At 52.7% G+C, this 19,231-nt stretch overlaps 2 protein-coding genes across 4 annotated transcripts; one reads left to right on the top strand and one right to left on the bottom strand.

Moving 5' to 3' along the window:
- Positions 1-375: 375 nt before the first annotated feature.
- Positions 376-6,924, top strand: iqck (IQ motif containing K). Of its 2 annotated transcripts, XM_057013965.1 has the most exons (9): positions 384-561; positions 835-914; positions 985-1,096; positions 1,187-1,284; positions 1,384-1,436; positions 1,550-1,627; positions 1,752-1,836; positions 5,461-5,572; positions 6,579-6,924. In XM_057013965.1, the coding sequence occupies exons 1-9, from the start codon at positions 513-515 to the stop codon at positions 6,761-6,763; spliced, it is 852 nt and encodes a 283-aa protein (XP_056869945.1). In that variant the 5' UTR covers positions 384-512; the 3' UTR covers positions 6,764-6,924. The 2 variants fall into 2 exon arrangements, with proteins under 2 accessions (XP_056869946.1, XP_056869945.1); XM_057013966.1 differs by lacking the exon at positions 5,461-5,572 and having other exon boundaries at positions 376-561; positions 6,579-6,718.
- Positions 6,925-8,119: 1,195 nt separating this feature from the next.
- On the bottom strand, positions 8,120-18,515 carry gprc5ba (G protein-coupled receptor, class C, group 5, member Ba). Of its 2 annotated transcripts, none has more exons than XM_057013963.1 (4): positions 17,744-18,515; positions 12,001-13,032; positions 11,556-11,701; positions 8,120-10,703 (listed from the first exon to the last, which is right to left on the bottom strand). In XM_057013963.1, the coding sequence occupies exons 2-4, from the start codon at positions 13,028-13,030 to the stop codon at positions 10,659-10,661; spliced, it is 1,221 nt and encodes a 406-aa protein (XP_056869943.1). In that variant the 5' UTR covers positions 13,031-13,032; positions 17,744-18,515; the 3' UTR covers positions 8,120-10,658. The 2 variants fall into 2 exon arrangements, with proteins under 2 accessions (XP_056869943.1, XP_056869944.1); XM_057013964.1 differs by having other exon boundaries at positions 11,580-11,701; positions 17,744-18,512.
- Between the last annotated feature and the right edge of the window lie 716 nt (positions 18,516-19,231).

The following is a 19,231-nucleotide window of genomic DNA, read 5'->3' as shown; positions in this document are numbered from 1 at the left end:
CTTTTTTTTACAGTTAACCTTTTTCAACTCAAGGACCAGAACAACTGTTACGGTAGGGAACTTAAACACTGAAAACAAGTTTAAAATCCTATAGGTCTGAGATGTATATATTTAAGCAGTTACATTTGGCTAGAAGTGTAAATCAACCTATATAACGGATATTTTAACATTTATGGAACATCCTGTTGACGCTGATGATCGTTTGCCACCTAGTGGAGAAAAGGGGAGCTGTAGTTTACCGAAAACAATTCCCGATTAATAGTAAAAAATAAATAAATTACAAACATTCACATTCATTTCAACATTTTCGAACCATTTTTCATATATTACACTGCTCTTTTTCGTTCCGGAAGTTTGACTCATGACCGCTTCCTTGGTAACTAACGATCCCCTAGCAACCGCCACAAACACTTCCCGCAGAACAAAGCAGACGACAAATTAGTAAAGCTGATTCATTTATTTAAATCTGTTAAATTTAGTCACAAAATAACCTTTGATTTATATTTTTAAAAATGCAAACAGCTAACATAACTAAAATCGATAAGTCGCCCGCTGAACAAGGTAAGATAATACTGGTTTAATCCGTTGTGAATCTAAATTCTTCCAATATGTCTGGAGATGGCCCTCATCAAATAAGATTTAACAAGATCAAAGGATCAAAAAGGTACTGAATGATGATCTTTCAAAGGTCAAAGAAGCTTTGATTTTATAGCAACGATCTATCGGACTGGTATCAATTAACTTCAACCAGTCTGCAACTATAGGAAGTACAGCAGGATTTTACTACTCTACTCAGCACAGATATAGAGTACTTGTGTATAATGTGGTCTGCAGGGTGTGAGACCAGTCCTCCAGGCGTTGAGGGGTCAAGTCGGTCACATTTTCCGGTAACATCTGGACTAGCCACAACACTAGTAAGACTGTCGTTTACTCGCCCAACCTCGTCTGTGTTCGCATCATCTCACCTGAGAAATGTTTCTGTAGGGATTTGAAGATCCCCTGAGAGATCTACTTCTTTGGACCCCTTCTCCTCCATCAGCGTCAGGAAAAACACATCCTCCCATGGATAAAATCTCATTTCCACAAGTACCTAGCCGTAAGATTAAGAGCCTTGCTCCACAGGGATGGCGTTAAATATAACATCTGCGCTAACATAAATTCATTGGGTACCGTGTGCTTATGTCAGGTCCCATCTCCCATTATTTGGAGACAAATGTGTATCCGGTGTTGGTGCCTGGACTTGAGGCTTTGCTGGAAGAAGCCCAGAATCATGACTGCTTTGAGGTCAGGACTTTTAGACCTGAAACAATAGGCAATTGTCCAATATTGTTCCATTAATCCGATGTCATTATAAAACACTGTTGTTTATCATCTTTGCCGCAGCGTAAAATCACAAAATTTAACCCATGTGACTTCCTCACTGAGTGGCTCTATAAGTAAGAGTCCAACACACTTCTATAATGTCTATATAACTTCCATTTATCTCATTAGCTCCTCACCTACATTTTAAATCTCTGCAGTGAACATTTTTGCCACCGTGTTTCCACAGTCACAACCCTCGGAGACCAGACCAGGCCCAAGTGCGCTTTGATGACATCCCCTTTGTGAAGGCCTGGATCAGCAGTCAGTAAGTGACCTCGAGCCACTCACACGGGGAATGTTATCCCCAAAACCCAACTTTTCACCCCAATTGCTCTCTTTTCCCTCTCACCTTTGGCCTTTCTCCCACTTCCCTGTCCCTGTATCTCCAGTCCCAGACCCCCCTTGCCCCTGTTTTTGCAGCTAAGTGAGGATCAGGCCGCTCTGCTCATCCAGGCCTTCTGGAGGGGCTACAAGGTACATTTATTTTAGTGCAAATATCAGACCTGATCTGGCTCTAGCAGCCAGTGGAACTCACATTGGTGCACACTCAATTTTCCTTTATTTAGTATAAATCTCGGGGCCCCTTTAAAAACATTACACCGAAGTATAAAGTGTGAAGTCAGCCCGCAGCGGCTCCAGCCAGCCTTTGTGTGCGGCTCTGTTCTGAGACAATGGACGCCCTCCAGCGCGCGCACTGGCCTGCAGCGTGATCTGGTTGCGTAATCCCGTTCTGCTGAAAAGCCTCTGGTCCACGGGGACTTTGATTTCATTCAGCAGTTTGATTATGTCATCAGTGATGCTGGGATTTAATTTGCTCCTGTGTGGGCGCTGAGTTTTGAAGCCCTGTGTGCAGCGATAAAAATAGACCGCAGCGGAAACATGAGGACTGGGGTGGATGTTTTGTTTTTTACCGCGTTCTCCGTCCTCTTCACAGCCCACACAGTGGGGGACATGAAAGATGGCTCTTCATGCACGAACCCATTCTGTTTCAATTACCTTCCAGCGTGAATTTGGTGTACGTGTGCGCTCAAGCGTTGAAGGGACTTTGGGGCGTCTCGCCAGCAGGGGGCAGCACCACCCTGTCTTAATTAGTTCAGCTCTAAGAATTATTGCACATGAGGAGACTGCAGCCCCAAACTAAAGGAGATTCAGCAGGACTGCTGATAACACTGCGGCGCTGGGGGACTTACGGACCTCAGGTCATGTTTGGTGCAATGCCAGGGGGGGGTGATGGAGAAGAAACAGGAAAGATGTAGTCGTTGAGAAAGACGGGCAAACTGGAGACTGAAGTTGAGGCTTTTCTCTCCAAAGATCATGACTTATTCAGGAGAGACAGGGTGGAGTTATTTTGGGTAGGAGCACTGAGGCGTTGTAGCGTGTCAGGGCGGCTCTTCCCTTGGCTGAGGAGAAGCGCAGCGAAGAGCTCAGCGGGCAGCAGAGGAGGACAGCAGCACTGATGGAATGGCAGAGTTCATCATGGTGTCACGGCGGCCTGTTTCCTCCTAAACTCTCACCGGAACGCACGATATCCCACCGAAACCCGAACACACCGCTGAATTATCCTAATCCAGTTCATGTAATGCAAATTTCAGCCTATATCAGTATCCCCTCTTTCTTACAACCCCCCCTCGCTGTTATATAACCTCCCTGACGCAGCGCCAACTGCATCACGCGTGCGTGTGTGTGTGTGTGTGTGTGTGAGAAGAAAGCTGCAAAGAAGGTTATTTTTGCAGATTGGCATTATCCCTCCATCAGGAATGTGTGTTTCTTCAAAGCACATTTAAGTCTGAAAAACATCACAGCAGCACACACACACACACACACAGGCACTAACACACACACACACACACACACATCCATCTATGACCCAGACAATGTGATCGTCTCGTTTGACTCATGTAGAACTACAAAGAGCTGATGTGTCTAAACATATTATATAATCTTCTTTAGTCAGTGCATCTTTGCCCAGCTCTAATCCACTCATCCACGCCGGCTGCTGCGCTGCTCACGCGCTGAACGGAGACACATGCGTCCGCGTCAGACCCACTCGGGTCAGCTGAGTCTGAGTAATGTGGCGGCGACGCAGTAAACAGGCGCTGCCTTCTCTGTCGGGGGTAAGTGGCCGATGTTTGTTGCCATTTGTCTCCGCAGATTTATCGAGTGTTTTCCGATCACAGACTGGAACTGTGACTCCGCGGGAGTCCGTGTTCTCATCGGCGTAGGCCACAAAGGGCACTTTATCATATTTTATCCACAGAAAGAGCAGAGTAAAGGGCTCTTTCATGCATTTCACACACTTGAAGGTTACATTCACACGCTTATATGAGTAAGCTGCTCCCGTTTTTACCCAACATTCTTTTCCTTAAGACACTGATGCCTTTTCCGTACTGTGAGGGCTGCATTGTTAGCTAGCGGTGCCTTAGGCTAGCCTGACCCCACACAATCAGGGATGATGCAGCTTTCTTATTTAAGAAAAGGGTCCGCCGCGTAACTCGAGGAGGCATGTGTTCCGTTTCAACTCCAGGCCTGGTTTTACCTTCTGGAATGAGCCAAACCAGCTTCTTGTTTGGTCATTTGTTTGATGGAAGAAGCCATTTACCATCTCGTTGTGATAAACAAGAAGTAAACACTTTGACTAAAACCACTCCCCTTTTAGACGTCTCGCAGGCTTCAGTGCTGTCTGAAAGTGGGACACGGAGAGTGCTGAGTGTATTCTTCTTGACGTGAACTAATAGAGCTGCGGGACCTCGCCCAGACTTGTGTTCTGGGAGCTGTTTAGTCAACAGCAGAAGTAGGTCTGTGATTCCAGCTGAATGATCTGAGGTCAGTGATGGATGATGGTTTGAACCGGGGGTCAGTGACGGCCACGCGCAGTGACGCTCATGCAGAAAATATGTCACGCGCGCTCAGGACGGGCAGCCGACCGTGGCCCTGATCTGTCCTCACATCCCTGTCCTGCTGATGATCTGTGTGGGGGGGGGGTGCTGTCCCAGAACAAGATGGACGCCACGTGAACGGCTTGAAGCGTTCGGATCATTCGGATCCAACTGAGCACGTGGGCGGATCCGTAGGTGAGCCGACTCCAACCAGAAGCCGCCGTGGAGCCGCTCACTCTGTGTGTGTGTGTGTTGTGTGTGTGTGTGTGTGTGTGTTGTGTGTGTGTGTGTGTTGTGTGTGTGTGTGTGTGTGTGTAACCAGGCTTCTTGTCTCTGGTGATTACACAAACTGTCAGCTTCCTCTGAAAGCTGGCTCTCCAGGAACCAAGACTTTGATTTTGTCTCTGTGCGTCATATTAAAGCTTCGTCTCGGATACGGGGGAGGGGGGGGCGGGGGTGTCATTAAATATTAAACTGTCATTTAGGGCTGTGGATGGCAGGAATACAGGAGGCACGGAGCTTCTGCGGAATGAAGAGTGGCGGAGTAGGAAAAACACACAGGCACAATGCTGAGCAAACACACAGCCCACCAACCCCCCCCTCCTGACCCCCACCCTTCATTTCCATTTCTATGGTTTGCCCCCATCAGCACTGGGGCTGCCGGGACACCCAGTAAATGAACGATAGCGCACCGCCGCTCCCACTCCCGTCTCCATCCATCACCAGGCTTATATAACAGGCCCAGTTTCAGCAAGGCCGCCATCCCGGCAGGTACTCGGGAGGGGGGGGGGGGGGGGGGGGGGGGGCTGAAATATCAACGTGGCGGCGAATGAAGAGGAAATAAGGCTGCGTACGGAGGGAGCTGCAGCGGCGGGAGGAGAGGCCATTTTTCCTGTTTCCTCTGAGTAAAGCCCACGCAGAAGCACCAGCAGTGAGGTTTCCTCCGAGCAGGCCTCCCTCCTACAACACACAACGGGACACACGAATCGCTCGCTGACGCTCAGCTGCCAGTCGAATTTGACCCACTTACCCGCCTGGGTGGACGCGGCTCGTCGGCACAGTTGACCATACACAACCACTGTCGCCCTCTCCCTGGACGGCCCCATTCAGACCAGGCCAGCTCACAAGGACAGGAAGTATAAGAGTGATGCTTCACGTATATGTGGAAAACTCAAGTCTGTGTGTGTGTGTGTGTGTGTGTGTGTGTGTGTGTGTGTTTTAGGTCAGGGTACAGCCAGCCGTGCAAGAGTTGCGTCGGTGGCAAAAAGCGCTCAGAGAGAGAAAGAACATCACAAAAATTGTCAATCAATTCTGGTCCCAACATGAAGACCGAGGTGAACACACACACACACACACACACACACACACACACAGGTGCGTCACCTCAAGCGATTGGACCAAGGTGGCGTTCCCTCCCTTCCCCCCCGAACACATCTTAACCTGCTGATCACATGACTGATGGGAGCAGGAAACGTGGGGCTATGCTGCCACTCACACGGGGAGGGGGGGGGGGGGTGAGAAACCCTTAACCAGCCACCAAACACTGACCGAAGCAGCTCCGTTTTTGCGGGGTGACGAACAATGGCGGCATCAGGCAAACAGGGTTCTTCCACGCTGACACATTCCGCAGCACAAAGGCCGACGCGGCAGCGGGGCTCTGACCCGCGTTGACGGAGGTAACGGTGGGGCAGCTGCAGCCAGTTGGCTCCGCCTCCTCTGCCTTTCCGCCTGGTTTCTGAAACCAGAGACAGTCAGAGGTGGTAGCGGGCGAACAAGGGGAGGAAATAAAAGGCGGACGCAGGGCGATGTGGCCCGGTCAAAAGGTCACGGATCAGAGGACAGGTGTCGCGGATTTACTGGGGAGAAACTGGCGTGGAGGAGCGCGTGACGGTCACGAATAAAGGGAATTACAGCAATAACGCTCAATAACAGTTGATTATTATGGGTTATTTGACCTTGTTCCTACCCCAGAGAAGAGTTTTGCCTGTCATGTGACCCATGAGAACCGTTTCATTACGTAGCATCTCATCTCTGCCTCTAATAACCTTAATAAAACATTCATGCGCTTTGTGACTGCATGAAATATGAACTCGTCCACAGTCTGCAGGAATCCTAAAAATGGCCGTTTGGACTTTTAGAAGTGCACGTGTCGATGGTAGACGTGCACTGAGGCGTTGCTGCCCGGCCCTCGGCTATAATTAGCTCTGAGCAAAACACGCGCAGCTTCTGTGGACGCAGTCATTGTCTCTGGCTAACAGGTCACAAAAGGTTCCCACAAAAGCCTGTTTATTGAGCACTAACGCATCGCCCGTGTTCAAATCCACTGTTCTTTGTCCCCAGCCCGCTCCGTCATGACGGATCCTCCCCAGCCCGACATCCAAGTGCTCTCCCCCACCCCCCAGGGCACGGCGGCCCACAGCCCGGCCGCGCCGATGACTCCGGAGGCCACAGAGTGGCCCAACCCCAAGTTCCTGACCGTGATGCCGCCATCCTTACAGTCGGCTGCTAATCTGAGCGACGGCTGACTGAGCTCACCAGCCTGTGCACGAGGGTCCTCCTGGAGTCCAGTGGTCGGTTGCCGGGTCGCCATAGTGACCATTGATTCAAAATCTGAGACCGGGGCTTTCAGAAGAAATTGTCCTTTTGATCACCTGCCTCTAAATGTGATTAAACCAACAGCTCCCAACAGTCTGCCGCCTCTTATCATTTCCTCCGGGGCCTCGTGCTGACGCGGCGCCCACTGGAGGAGGATCACATGTTTTCATTCCCCCCCTCCCAGCGTCGCCCGGTGGGAGCGTTCCCTTTACCCCAGCGTCAGGTGACTGACCTGTTTATGTTTACTTCACGTTCATGTCTCAGCTCTCAAACGTCTCTGAAGAAAAGCTGAGGCCTGATTGTCCGTCTACCAGCCGGCGATCGATGGGCCGGTGGATTTGGATGCAGCGCGGAACGCCTCGGTCTAACGGGGTCTGACAGGTGTCAGACTTGGAACTCGGGTTTTCATGAATATTCAGGATAAACACGGCTTGATGCGGCTCCGCTGCTGAAGCCTTTTTTCCTCCTGAATGTCAACAAGGAATTAAGCGCGCGGCTCCGGCGAGGCCTCGTACCTGTGAGGATACTTCTGATTTCCTCCGACTGACAGACGGGAGGAGGACCATGCGCCTTCCTCCAGATATATGGAGGCCTGGCAGACAGCTCCCCCCTCCCTACCCCCCCACCACCACGGGCGCTCTGATAAAACCGTCCATCTGGCTCTGGGGACGTGTGATAACAGCCAGATCCTCAGAGTGAGACAGGACGAGCCTGGAAACCAGATCACCCGTGGGAGGACGCCTGAAACTGCCGAGCAGTTGAAACATACTTTAGTCCGTTCGAAACATTTCATATTCTGATTATTGCTCATCTTTTGCACAACAAGCTAGTTATTGCTAGTGTAGCTTAGCTTAGCTGGGTTAGCCACGTGCTAATCCTTCGGCGGTCTTTGGGGGGGGACTGGGTGGACAAGCGGATGGTTCTCCCAGTCCCAGAGTGGACAAAACACGGAAAGAGTTCTGGTAGTGGAGGGAGGTGCCAGAACACCTTCAGAGCACTGCCCAGGTACCCTTGAGCAAGGCTAAACCCACAAATGCTCACATAGGGCCCTTCGATGAACTGGCGCCTCATCCAGCGATGAGTGCACCCTGCCCGTGACCCTGAAGGGGCCAAAGCGCTCAAGAAGACGAGAACGAGACTTAATAATTGTCCAAAACTGTCTAATTTGCTTCGCTACATTCCTCCAGCAGCCTCGAATGGGCAGCCTCAATATTAGCATCGATATCTATTATTATGATCACTTTTAAAAACATTTGAATCCGTTTGAATAAAGACGCCACATCCTGTTAAAAGTTGACTACAAACATGACAACTTTATTGAACTTTTTTTTTTTCCTCATTTACTTACAGAAACAAGAATTAACTGTTCGTTTATTTATTTTTTTTCCATATCGTCTTCTTTTCTATCCAGGGGAATAAAGTTTTATACATAGGCATGCTGCGTCACTGCACGGTCACAGCTGTGAAAACCCAAATCACCCCCGTCAGCTGCCCCGAACGGAACAGTCTGGAGGCGAGACAAATGCGAGGACGGGAGAAGACATGGCAGACGGGGAGGACGAGTGTTCGGCGGGCTGCCCGGGGAGAACAAATTTAACATACAGAAGGTTTGTGCAAAGTTCACCACAGTCTATTTGATTTTAAACACAGAGACAAATACCACCCACAAGACCCCCCCAAAAACCTCCCCCCAGACTTTCAACGTCCATTCAAAGGTCCAGTAATGGTCTGAACCGTCCCCCCTCCCCCATGTTTTCCCCACCGACCTGCTTCCCAAGAGCCAGCTCTCTCCAGCGTCCCAGAAAGCACGGACATTTAAAGGTGTCGTCCGATATACAGTGAGTTATGATTGCTGTCACGTGACCCTCACATAAACAGAGCAAGTCATCAAAAGTACGTCTGAGAAAAGGTCTTACGGCACATGTAGAAATGGTGAAGCATGCACAGATAGGTAGTCGACAAGTGCAAAAATCTACAAACTCACATTGCTCTTTTAGTTTATTTTTTAAACATTTAGTGAATCCACCATGAGAACCAGACCCCTCCCACCCCTCCCCCCACCAGTATGACCACTGGTCTCGTCTCATTTCTGGGTCTTACTGGCGTAGACCAGCCTGACCTGGCGAGTCAGACGCTCCATTGGTGCTCTTGTAGTTAGCTTAATAGCGCTGTCTGCTCCTCTTCCTGTTAAAACAGCCACAAAACCTCAGATTTCCCACTGTTTACTGCATGAACTGTCAAAAAGTGTCCACAGACATTTTTATTTTGTGAGAAAATAACGACATTTCGTCCCCTGGGACGTGCTAACAGCCGAGAGTGGACCGCTGTGCTGAGTCATCTCCTCCGACGCCATTCAAAACAAAAAATAGAACAAAAGCGTGTCTATTGTTGGCAAAACAACTCCAAAATGCTAGTTTTAGAAAAGAAACGACCAGCAAGAGAAAGTTCAAAGAAGCAAATGCATGAACGGAGAGCAAAGCATAAAAAGAAGATTAAAAAAAAGAGGTAAAACCAGATCGTCACGTGACCGCGTGTCTAAACTCGGCCTACGGCTAAAAAAATAATAAGCAAGCACACGGATGCAGTATGTACACGGCGGTGTGTGTGGGGGGGCACGGTGGAGGGGAGTGGGGGGTCCAGCGGTTGGTGTGGGGGACGCCGGCGTTTTGGCCGCCCAGAGGGCGAGGCGGTGCCGAGGGGAAGGGTGGCGCTTTTTGGTGAACGCCAAAGACGGCCGTCCCCACGCCGCGACCCGGGGAGTCATTTCCCTGCCTCCGCTCTCTCCGTCCTCCTCCTCTTCATCTCTCCGTCCTCCTCCTCTTCATCTCTCCAGTTTTGGACTCCCAGCGCTCCACACGGCACTCGTGTGCACGCGGGGGCGCTGGCGGGAGATCTGGGAGGAAAGCGGCGGGAGCGTTTTGCCGCTCATGTACAGCGACGGCCTCTGACGGCGGCTTCAAACCTCCGGTTGCCACCGGAGACAGCGGGACGGCGGCCCCGCGGTACCCTGACCTACATTGCTGCCCACCCGGAACAGAAGCCTGTGTAAATATCTACGAGCAGCCTCTGATGCTTCCGTCCGGGCGGCTTTTCCGCTCACACCTCCACGGCTTCACAGTTTGCTCCGCATTTTGCAAAGTGTCCATGCAGGCGGGGGCGGGCGGGACGAGACAAGGTGAGCATGTGGTATTCACAGATGCAAACAACAGAGATGTGGAGGTGGATGGTGGATGGGGGGTGGGGGGGGTAACAGTCTGGAGGAGAGGTTGTCAGTGACTGGTGTGTTGGGGGGCGTCCCCGCTCGTTCACACATGCACATCCACGCAGGCGGGGTTGTTTTTAAGAGGGCGCTGCAGACGCCGGTGTGCTCTGGTCCGCCTGTGCTGTGGAGGGACGGAGGACAGAGCTGAGCGTGTCCACGGCAGCGGCGGGACGAAGACCGACTGGACAGAGTGAGCAAGAAACAGTAGTAACTTTCACAGTTTTCCGAGGACGTTTACAGTGCTGAAGTCTCAAGGGAGCAATTCAAAACGGTTTGGGGGGGGGGGGGGTTACTACATGTCAATTTTTCAGCTCTGAGCCGGGTTCTATTTTCTTTGTGCTAAAAGAGCTCTAACTCTGTCCTCCATACCTGAACACACTCACACATCCATACTATGGTTGTTTGGCACACAGTTAGTAATTAATTCTGTACAGAGTGAAAAGACCCCACTGGCATCCGCGTTTCAAGTCCACTTCAACCAGGCCGGGCCCCTCGCCCCGGACCCCTCCCACCTCCCACCCCTCGTCTTCTCTTTGCTTCACTTTGTGCTGCAGGTCTTTCCCTCACCACAGCTGCCTCCCCGTGTAGGTTGGAGGAGCAGAAGGGACCTGTAGAGGGGCAAAAACACAACGTAAATGATCTGGAGCTGCAATCAATACGCACCTGTGTATTCACACATGAAATACCAGGAAAATGCACCTCCGGGACATCTCGTGTATCTTATTTCATACGGCAACGGGGCTGGCAGTCAGGTTTGCAACGTAGTATTTTAGTAAAATTGGTTGTCTTTGAAAATTTAGTATCGCTAATTAGCTAATCGCTAACTATTGCTAATGAGCTAATCCTGAGTTTAGTTTGCGGTAAAGTTACCAGTGGCTGCAGATCTCATGTAAATCTAAAAAATGTCTAAATACTTAACTTGTGGGATTGTAATAAACCGAATTTCTGAAAGTTAAATCAACACTTTGACGCAAACGTAAGTGAACGGCATGAATACGCAAAAGGAGCCGGACAAGATAGCAAAACAGAGCACTTGTGATCGCAGGACAAAGATTTGCACAGTTCCAGGTAGAAACGAGACTTGTTACCGGTGGGATTTAGAGGATAAACTTTTGATCTAGTTTGTAATCAGAGGTCCAGCGATTGGCCTTCTTGAGCTATGACACAGATGTTCACGAATTAGCACTGAGATATTAAATTTAGTCGACTTTAACACAGAAACAACAAAATGAAGGTGGTGATGGACCAGCAGTCGCCTCCAATGGCCTGAGCGGTGCGCGTCGACCCGCGGGCCGACCCGGAAACTCACGGGATAGACAAATCCAGGCATGCATACGAGGTGGGAATGCGCACACACTCCTCTCCCTCACCCTGGTGCAGTGGCATGGGCAGCGACGCACAGATGTGCATGCACGGTTGACGGCGTCTGGGAATGAGAGCGGCGTGTGTACGGCGTGTACCTGGGACTGGCCAGATGTACTCACCGCTCCCCCGTTCAGGATCATGGTCATCTCAGTGGGCTGGTAGACGTTGCTGCGGAAAGGCGCGCTGGGCCTGGCGCCGGTGTTGCTGTTGGGCTGCCCGCCTCCGCCCCCGCTCCTCAAGCCTGTCGACGCAAAGACAGAGACCTGACTCACCGCATCACTTCCTTTCAGATCCAGCTTCAGCTCCCGAGATTAGAAAATGAATCCCTGGAGTGCTCGTGGCCCTAAGAAGGGCATTAGCTAAAACTCTACACCTTTGACTCTCCAGCCGCAGCTCTGCCTCCTCTGTCAGAATCCCACTATGGTTTAAAAATAGATTGATTTGAATATTCCGCGCTGACAGCGCTCTAACGACGTCACCCTCACCGCAGGACCGGCTGCCTGCGTTTAGCTCTGGTCTAAATGTCGTGCTGCAGCGTACCTGCGGTGTTCTCGTCATTGTATCCGTAGCCTTGGTTTTCCACAAACTGCCTGTGGGAGAGCGGGATGTCTTCGTCGAAGCTGGTCTCCCTCATGCGCGTCGAGTTCTGGGACGTGTCGAAGTAATCCGGGGCAGTGGGCTGCGGAGGGGGCCTCAGGCAGACGTGAGACTCGGGAATGGCGTGGAAGATCAACAGCAGCCACCCTTGAGCCACTAAAGCGATGGCCAGAGCCGGGTCGTTCCAGTCCGGAGACCTCCCGAGCCAGTCGTTGCCGTACAGATAGAAACCGATCCAGGCGACCCACAGGAGCAGCGACAGCAGGCACGTGACCAGCAACCAGATGGCGCTGCAGCGCCACTGACGCGTCTTCCCGCACAGGGCCAGGGCGGCGGCGGTCAGCGCGGCCAGTAGCAGAGCCAGCACGTAGGTGCACGCCAGTGAGAAGTCCAGGGGCAGGTACTGGCAGGCAGCTCTTCCCTCCCTCAGCACGGTCAGGAGCAGCCACTCGGCAGCAATGATGCCCTGCACGGCGCTCAGGCCCAGCGCGAGGGCCGTCAGGGCGCAGCCGCCGGGGCTCCGGCGCTCCCGGCCCAGCCGGCGCAGGCGGACGCCTTGAACCAGCAGACAGGAGAAGCACACGGCAAAGAGGAGGCCCCACAGGGCCCGCCGGAGCAAACACAGAGACTCGTCCTGCTCGATCAGGTAAGCGAAGCTCAGGCCGAACAAGCCCAGGACGCCGAGTATCAGTAGAAGGATGGGTCCCACGCCGCTGCGCTTCTCAGCCTCGCTCACGTGGCGTAGACGGCAGAGCAGGACCAGCGCCAGCAGGATGCCGGTTAGCATGCCGGCGGCGGCCGCCGACTCCACGGCCACGCCCCAAATGGAGTCCAGGTCACAGAGGAGGGTGTAGGGGCGGCCCAGGCCCCAGCCGCAGCCTCGCGGGAGAAGCTCGGCGCTGTCAGAGTCCTGACTTTCTGCGCGATGAGCCACGTTCAGCAGGAGCAGGAGGAGCACCGGGAGGAACGCCATGACTGGGAGGGGGGGGTAGAAGAAGACAGACAGGAAAACAGGAAGTGAGTCGTTCCGCTCATAAATGTTTGAAAAGCGACAGGAGACGAGCATTGCCCCTAATCGACGGTGGCAACGCAGACAATCGGCTGCTGCTGTGTCCCACAGGAGACAAAGGACAGTGGTTCATTCTGGGTGGACGAGGCCCGTCCGCGTCCACAAAGGGACCCGCACCTCCCGACCAATAACGCCAGTCTGGAGCCTTTCAAAGTCCTGTTTAAAAGGCTGCAAGTGTCCAATTGGGGACAAACAACTTGCAACAAACAGCATGTTCGGGGAGGGAAAAAGCCCAGAAACGACCAGATAAACCTGCCTCCACAGAGGAGGAAGGTTGGCGCCCACAATAGCTCTGAAGAGAGTCCCCCCCCTCAGAAAAGCTGCTGAGTCATGCATATTTAAAAAAAACGTGCAAAAAAACTGCAAATAGGCAGTTCTAGTCCCCATCTAAGTGTGTGTGAGCTGACGCATAACATAACGAGCAAAGAGGCCCCAACAGAGGCGGGACGGTGAGATGTTTGTGTCCCGGAGATGAATGAAATAACAAAACGGAGCTCCGGCTCGGCGCCGTCTCCATCTGCCAGCTTCTGAAGACGTCACAGCTGGCGCGCCGGGGAGGGACGCCGCCGCCAGGCTACCTGGCGCAGGCAGGAGACGCTTACAGTTGACCGTCTCGCCGTCCCGTCCCTGCGGACATTCCTCCCAGGCCAGCTCACGTATCGGCATCTGCTCCCATGAGGAACGCGACCGATTCGCCGCCACGCGCTCTTTCGGCTTGTTTACGTCGGAGGACATTCGTCTCGCTGCAGTTTGGACATAAAGGAGGGGAAAAAAATCCCCCGCTGTCCAGAAATAAACTGCGCCATGATGTTTACATACCTCGCGAAGGACGCAGGACATTCCCGGCTCCGTATTTTCTCTCAGTGCCAGTAAGTCAAGGAGAGTGTGGGGTTTAAATACACACCAGTCGGGGCTAAAGGTCACACGCCATCCTTCCGTCACTCCCGTCTCTTTTCTGGACTACATTCAGTCAGGAGCAACAGGTTAATAGAAATATTGGCGTGTCCCCCCCCCCCTCCGCCACGTTGCTACGGTAGCACAGCTCAGCCAAAACGACCTAAAGTGAGTATCCGGACTGGAATTGCCGCCATGACAGGCAGAGTATTCCCAGTATTCCCTCGTCTTTCAAAGGTAGGGTGTGAAACTCAAAGGTATCCTCGTTACTAAAATCCTCCCCTTGCTGTGCAGCTCAGTCTTGTTGGTCAACATCAACATCAACATCAGTGAGTCACCAACACAAACGCAGCGTTTCTGCGGCGCCCTCCTGATGATGATGATGAGGATGATGATGATTACGTGGGTACATTTACAGGGATGAAACAAAAGGGAGGAAGAGAGACAATGACAGGAGCGCTCGCCCGTCCTCCAAACACCCAACAGCTAGTTGCCGGATGGGGGGGGGGGGTTCCTCTGGTTTATGGTGACGTAATCGCACTGAAACAGACAAGACCAGCTCACAGGATTCAGGATGAACTGATCTCATTAATGAGCGTCAGATGAAGACAGAGACAGAGACAGGCAGGGATAGGGACAGAGACAAGGACAGAGACAGGCAGGGACAGAGACAGGGACAGAGGCAGGGACAGAGACAGGCAGGGATAGGGACAGAGACAGGCAGGGACAGAGACAGAGACAGGGACAGAGACAGGCAGGGACAGAGGCAGGACAGAGACAGAGGCAGGGACAGAGGCAGGGACAGAGACCGGGACAGAGGCAGAGACAGGGACAGAGACAGGGACAGAGACAGGGACAGAGCAAGTCTCCAGCCTTCAGAGGAAGCTGCCGCCATCTCATCCTCCCCTTTCCTCCCATCTCTCTGCTCATGTTTATCTCTCTTACTCCATCCCCCCCCCCCTTTAAAGCCCTTCATCCTGTCAGATCCCCCCCCACCACCTTTACCGGCGTCCCCTCACCGTTTCCCCCTCACTCCCACCCCCCCAGTGTCTAATCCCAAACACGCCCTTCCTCCTTCCATTCTGGCTTCTCCCTCCCCCCTCCCTCCCTCCCTCCTCCCCATTTTGCATCTATTCTCGCGGCGTATCTTATGTAACCGTGACGATCCAGCCGCTGCCCCCCCCCACACGGCTGTTCCTCAGACCTCTTCTGCAGCCCCCAGCTCTGGGATCTGAGCGTTGCGCTCTGCACGTATGTCCAGGTCACATGTGCCCATCCCTCCACATCCCTCCTGGGCGATGGCTCGACGTGCACCTAGATGCAACCGTTGGCGAGGCGTCCGCGTCGGAGGCGCCGCGTTCCCGCGCTGGGCTGGATGAGGCGAACATGCAGCGTGCGTTTATAGCGCTGCAGTTTGGAAACATAGGAATGCAGCCGTGGGGAATCCAAACGTGCAACAACGCAGCCTTTAAAATCTGATCCGGGATCTGGGATCTGTCTCATGCAATTAGCTCCTGCTACCGGATTATTTTTCTCTCACAGAGTGTGTGTGTGTGTGTGTGTGTGCGGGTGTGTGTGTGAGATCCGCCTGCCAAGGTGAGCAGGTCATTCGCAGGTCCCGCGGAAGCATCTGTTTGTGGCGCCCGGGTCTTTCACGCCACCTCTGATGCTGCCTCCCTGCCAACAGTGTGTAAACCCACATCCTGCCGGAGTCGCCTGGATTACGTGAGGCTTTATTGCTAATTTGTCATGCTAAATTAGCCCACAAATGCGTCTCGCTGCGTGAGATTTACTGTGGATTTAAACGACACCATCTAAATGTCCTTAAGCACTCGGGCACTCAATGCCCTCTTCCTGATTCTCATATTTATGTTTTATGTTAAGCTGCTTTTTTTTTGTTTTAAACATTTATCCTCCCCAAAGTTGTGAAGCAACTCCTCCTTTGGGTGACCGCAACACTGGCCAAGGTGTTAGACAAGCCCGCATGTTTTTACAGTGCACAAATCTGGAAGTGCATCATCAGATCCGAGGCAGAAACCTTCAAACGGAATGCCCAGTAATGGCGGCGCCCCCGATGAACCAGCCTCCGAGTTCTCCTTTTTACAGCTGAGGAGAGAAAAACTCAAGGACAAACGACACCGACTGGAACAGCACCAAGCCGCCTGCATCCGAGCATCAGACGCCAGAATAAAGGAACCAACAGTGGGAATATTTGTCCCAGGCTCTTTAGATGCCCCCAGCCATCCTAATTAGGCCTCATTACCATGTGGCCTGTTCAGTGTGAGACCGTGTGCTAATTGACTTAACAATTAACAGTGAGACTGCCTCACCCCCCCTCCCCTCCCCTCCTCCCTCTCGCTTCTTCTCTTTCTACCAAACAGCCAGTGGAAGGGCCTCGATGGTATTCTGGTCTCAAAACAAGCCTGGACCTTCAGAGTCATGTGTTCTGCCTCCATGTGACATCAGTTAGCATGTTTTAGCGCGGAGCAAGCGGCGAGACCTCGCAGGGATGAAGGAGACGCGGAAGGAGAAGTGGAGCGAGCGTTGCGCCTGGAGCGTGCGCGCCTGTGTGTGTGTTTTGTGTGTGTGTGTGTCTGAAGGGGAGGAGGGGTGAACACAAATGCTACATATGAAACCAGAAAAGGGAGAAGAAGATCTCCACTGTGGCCCCCGCGGCTCACTGGCTCAGCTGGGGCACGGGGGCAAAGATAGAGCTCCTCCTCCTGGCTGCAGCCCTGAGGAGATACCGTAGCATCCTCCTCCCGTGAGGACAGTAAGTAGCTCAGGAGTATAAACAACTCTGCTCTCTAGATTATCGATTAGCGATGGAAAACTGGAGTCCTAAATGGACCCCGGAGCTTTGAGAGGAGCTCCACAAGCGCTCGGGTGTCATCCGCATTTTCACCTGCAAACTTTCTTCTTTCTGACTGGAATCGAGCGTAAATCTGATGTCTTTCTGACTTCAGACGCCCAGTTTAGGGCCTCTTGTTTATGAGGCCTGTGCAGGAGGGGGGTCTGTGAGGGGGGGGGGGCACCCTTGGCTTTAGCTGACCCAAGGAGCAACAGAAATACAAACACACACACATTTAGAGAATGCTTTACCCTTCACCCCCCTCAATGTCTATCAACAATACAGGCCACATGGGAGGATCCCTGGGGGGGGGGGGGGGGGGGGGGGGGGGGCGGCTTCCAGAACAGTGTTTGTTTGGGAGGGCGGCACATTGTTGGTGAGGTCTGCGTGATCCAAAAAAATAACCAAAACGAACCTTCAATATGCGGATCGGATCGTGTGATTGACGACCCCACAGACACACAGACACACACACACACCCATTAACCCCCCCCCCCCCCCCCCCCCCCCGCGGTGGGCTGAAAATGGAGTCCACCGTTTCGTGACAAAAACGTGTCACGCTCGGACGGCCATCAAATATCTCTGGGTCCAGCTCAACACGCTTCGCACAAACGCCCCACATGCGCCAGATCACCGCGCGCACAAATCTGCGCCTTGCGCCACGATGTGCACGTTTCCCGCACACGTCCGCGACACCGCGCGCCCAGGCGGATTCACGCACCCACACGTTTGCTGCATCGACGTCGCCTCATCTCGAGGGGCCGCCGACAGCTTCCACCTCCGTGGATGACACAACGACAAACGCCAAAGCCACTTCGGCCAAATTGCGCAACGGCAAGGTTAAAACGAGCGCGTGGTGGAGTGTCGCATACCTTATGTGTGGTAAACAGATCAGAAGGTCGAGAGCAGATGCACAGTCGCCAGGGATGGTTCGAGACTCAGTAAAAATGTCACATTTCGGAGTCTGCTCCGCTCGCTCTGGTTGCGTATTCTCCCCCCATGCGCGCACACACAAGAGCAGACCAGATGATTCCTCCTGCTCCCCGTGAAGGCAGAGGAATTCAGCCGGTGTCCGCGGTCCCCGGCAGCCCAGATGGCATCAATGTCGAGTCCTGGCAGTCGCCGAACAGATTCCCTCTCGTTTTTCCTCCCCTAAATCCTTTGTTCGGCGGTGCGCATCTCTGACTTTCGCCCGCTTTCCGCACGCCGGCGCGCACTGGTCAGAATGGATACAGCACGAGAAAAAGAAAAGGAAAAACCCGAGGTGAAATCCTGCGACGCCCACCCGAACCAGCCGGAGCCCCCCCCCTTAACCTCTCGGGCTGTTGCGCCGGTTATGCCGATGAACGTCCGGGCTGACGCTCACTCCTCTTCGCCGCACATCTCTCGACTGAACGCATCGCCCAAAATTGCTCTCCGCGTAACGTGCGTGCACTTTCCAGTCCGCGCACACACGCATCCGCACACGGTGGTGGGGGGGGGGGGGGGGTAAGCAGCAGCTCTCCACGCTCCACAGACCGCTCTCCCTCACGGACACGCTCAGAACGTCGGTTTACCACAGCTTAGTTGAGCTTTACCACGGCGAGTGTGCGGGGCTGCTTATACCTCCACTGCGCTAAGCCATACATAAGGTGCCTATATATTCTGTCAAGTGCCGGCCATTTTCAGCAGTTTCCGGCTATCTTCCAAAATAAATGCGCGTAGATACTTCAGCGCGCCCTGGTTAGGTCTGCACCTTCAGAATTAGGTCTTCTTCTGAGGTCCGAGCTCTGAGACAAACGCAGAGAAATGTCTGAGGCGCTCCGTCCTCAAGGCCGCGCTTCTATTTTTCGGCAGCACTCGCTCGGGTCTTTTATTCTGAAAATATCATGGCCTCGTTTCCGGTTTTACCGTCGTTTCCCGTGTGCTTGACCCAGCTACAATCTGCTGTGGCGCTTGTCAGTGGCCGATCGGTACCCAGAACAAAATCGGTTACAGACCCCTTCTGCGCATGCGTCAACTAATTTCTCTCTTTTTTTAAATAGCATGTTTCATTTCTATCGTGCTGTGAGTGTGTGTGTGTGTGGGTGGGTGGGGGGGGGGGGGGGGGGCGCTACAAGGTCGGAGTTTGTAAATCTTACCTTGTATTTCTGTAGTTGTTAAATATGGCTCAATTAATTAACACCTGTTTAATAGAGGGACTGTTGTACAGTATAACATTGTAATAAGGGTTGTTTTTTGGTATTTGACCTTTGATCCTTGAAAGCTCAAATGCCAACAACTTCAGATTTCAAACCCTGAGCATCCAGGGACTCGCCAAAGAGCGGAGGACTTAGAGAGGACATGAAAGCTTCCCAGTGTTCCCTTAAATACCAAACTGG

Source organism: Takifugu flavidus, chromosome 18, assembly GCF_003711565.1.
Source record: "Takifugu flavidus isolate HTHZ2018 chromosome 18, ASM371156v2, whole genome shotgun sequence".
Classification (NCBI taxonomy): Eukaryota; Metazoa; Chordata; class Actinopteri; order Tetraodontiformes; family Tetraodontidae; genus Takifugu; species Takifugu flavidus.
The sequence above is the reverse complement of the archived record's forward strand: the minus strand, read 5'-3'. Positions and strand labels throughout refer to the sequence as shown.

Coding starts and splice junctions, on each gene's coding strand:
- iqck (XM_057013965.1), top strand. CDS start 513: ATGCAAACAGCTAACATAACTAAAATCGATAAGTCGCCCGCTGAACAA. Junction 1,285..1,383: donor AGAATCATGACTGCTTTGAG/GTCAGGACTTTT, acceptor TCTTTGCCGCAG/CGTAAAATCACAAAATTTAA. Junction 1,837..5,460: donor CCTTCTGGAGGGGCTACAAG/GTACATTTATTT, acceptor TGTGTGTTTTAG/GTCAGGGTACAGCCAGCCGT.
- gprc5ba (XM_057013963.1), bottom strand. CDS start 13,030: ATGGCGTTCCTCCCGGTGCTCCTCCTGCTCCTGCTGAACGTGGCTCAT. Junction 11,702..12,000: donor CAATGACGAGAACACCGCAG/GTACGCTGCAGC, acceptor TTGCGTCGACAG/GCTTGAGGAGCGGGGGCGGA. Junction 10,704..11,555: donor GTACATCTGGCCAGTCCCAG/GTACACGCCGTA, acceptor GCCCCTCTACAG/GTCCCTTCTGCTCCTCCAAC.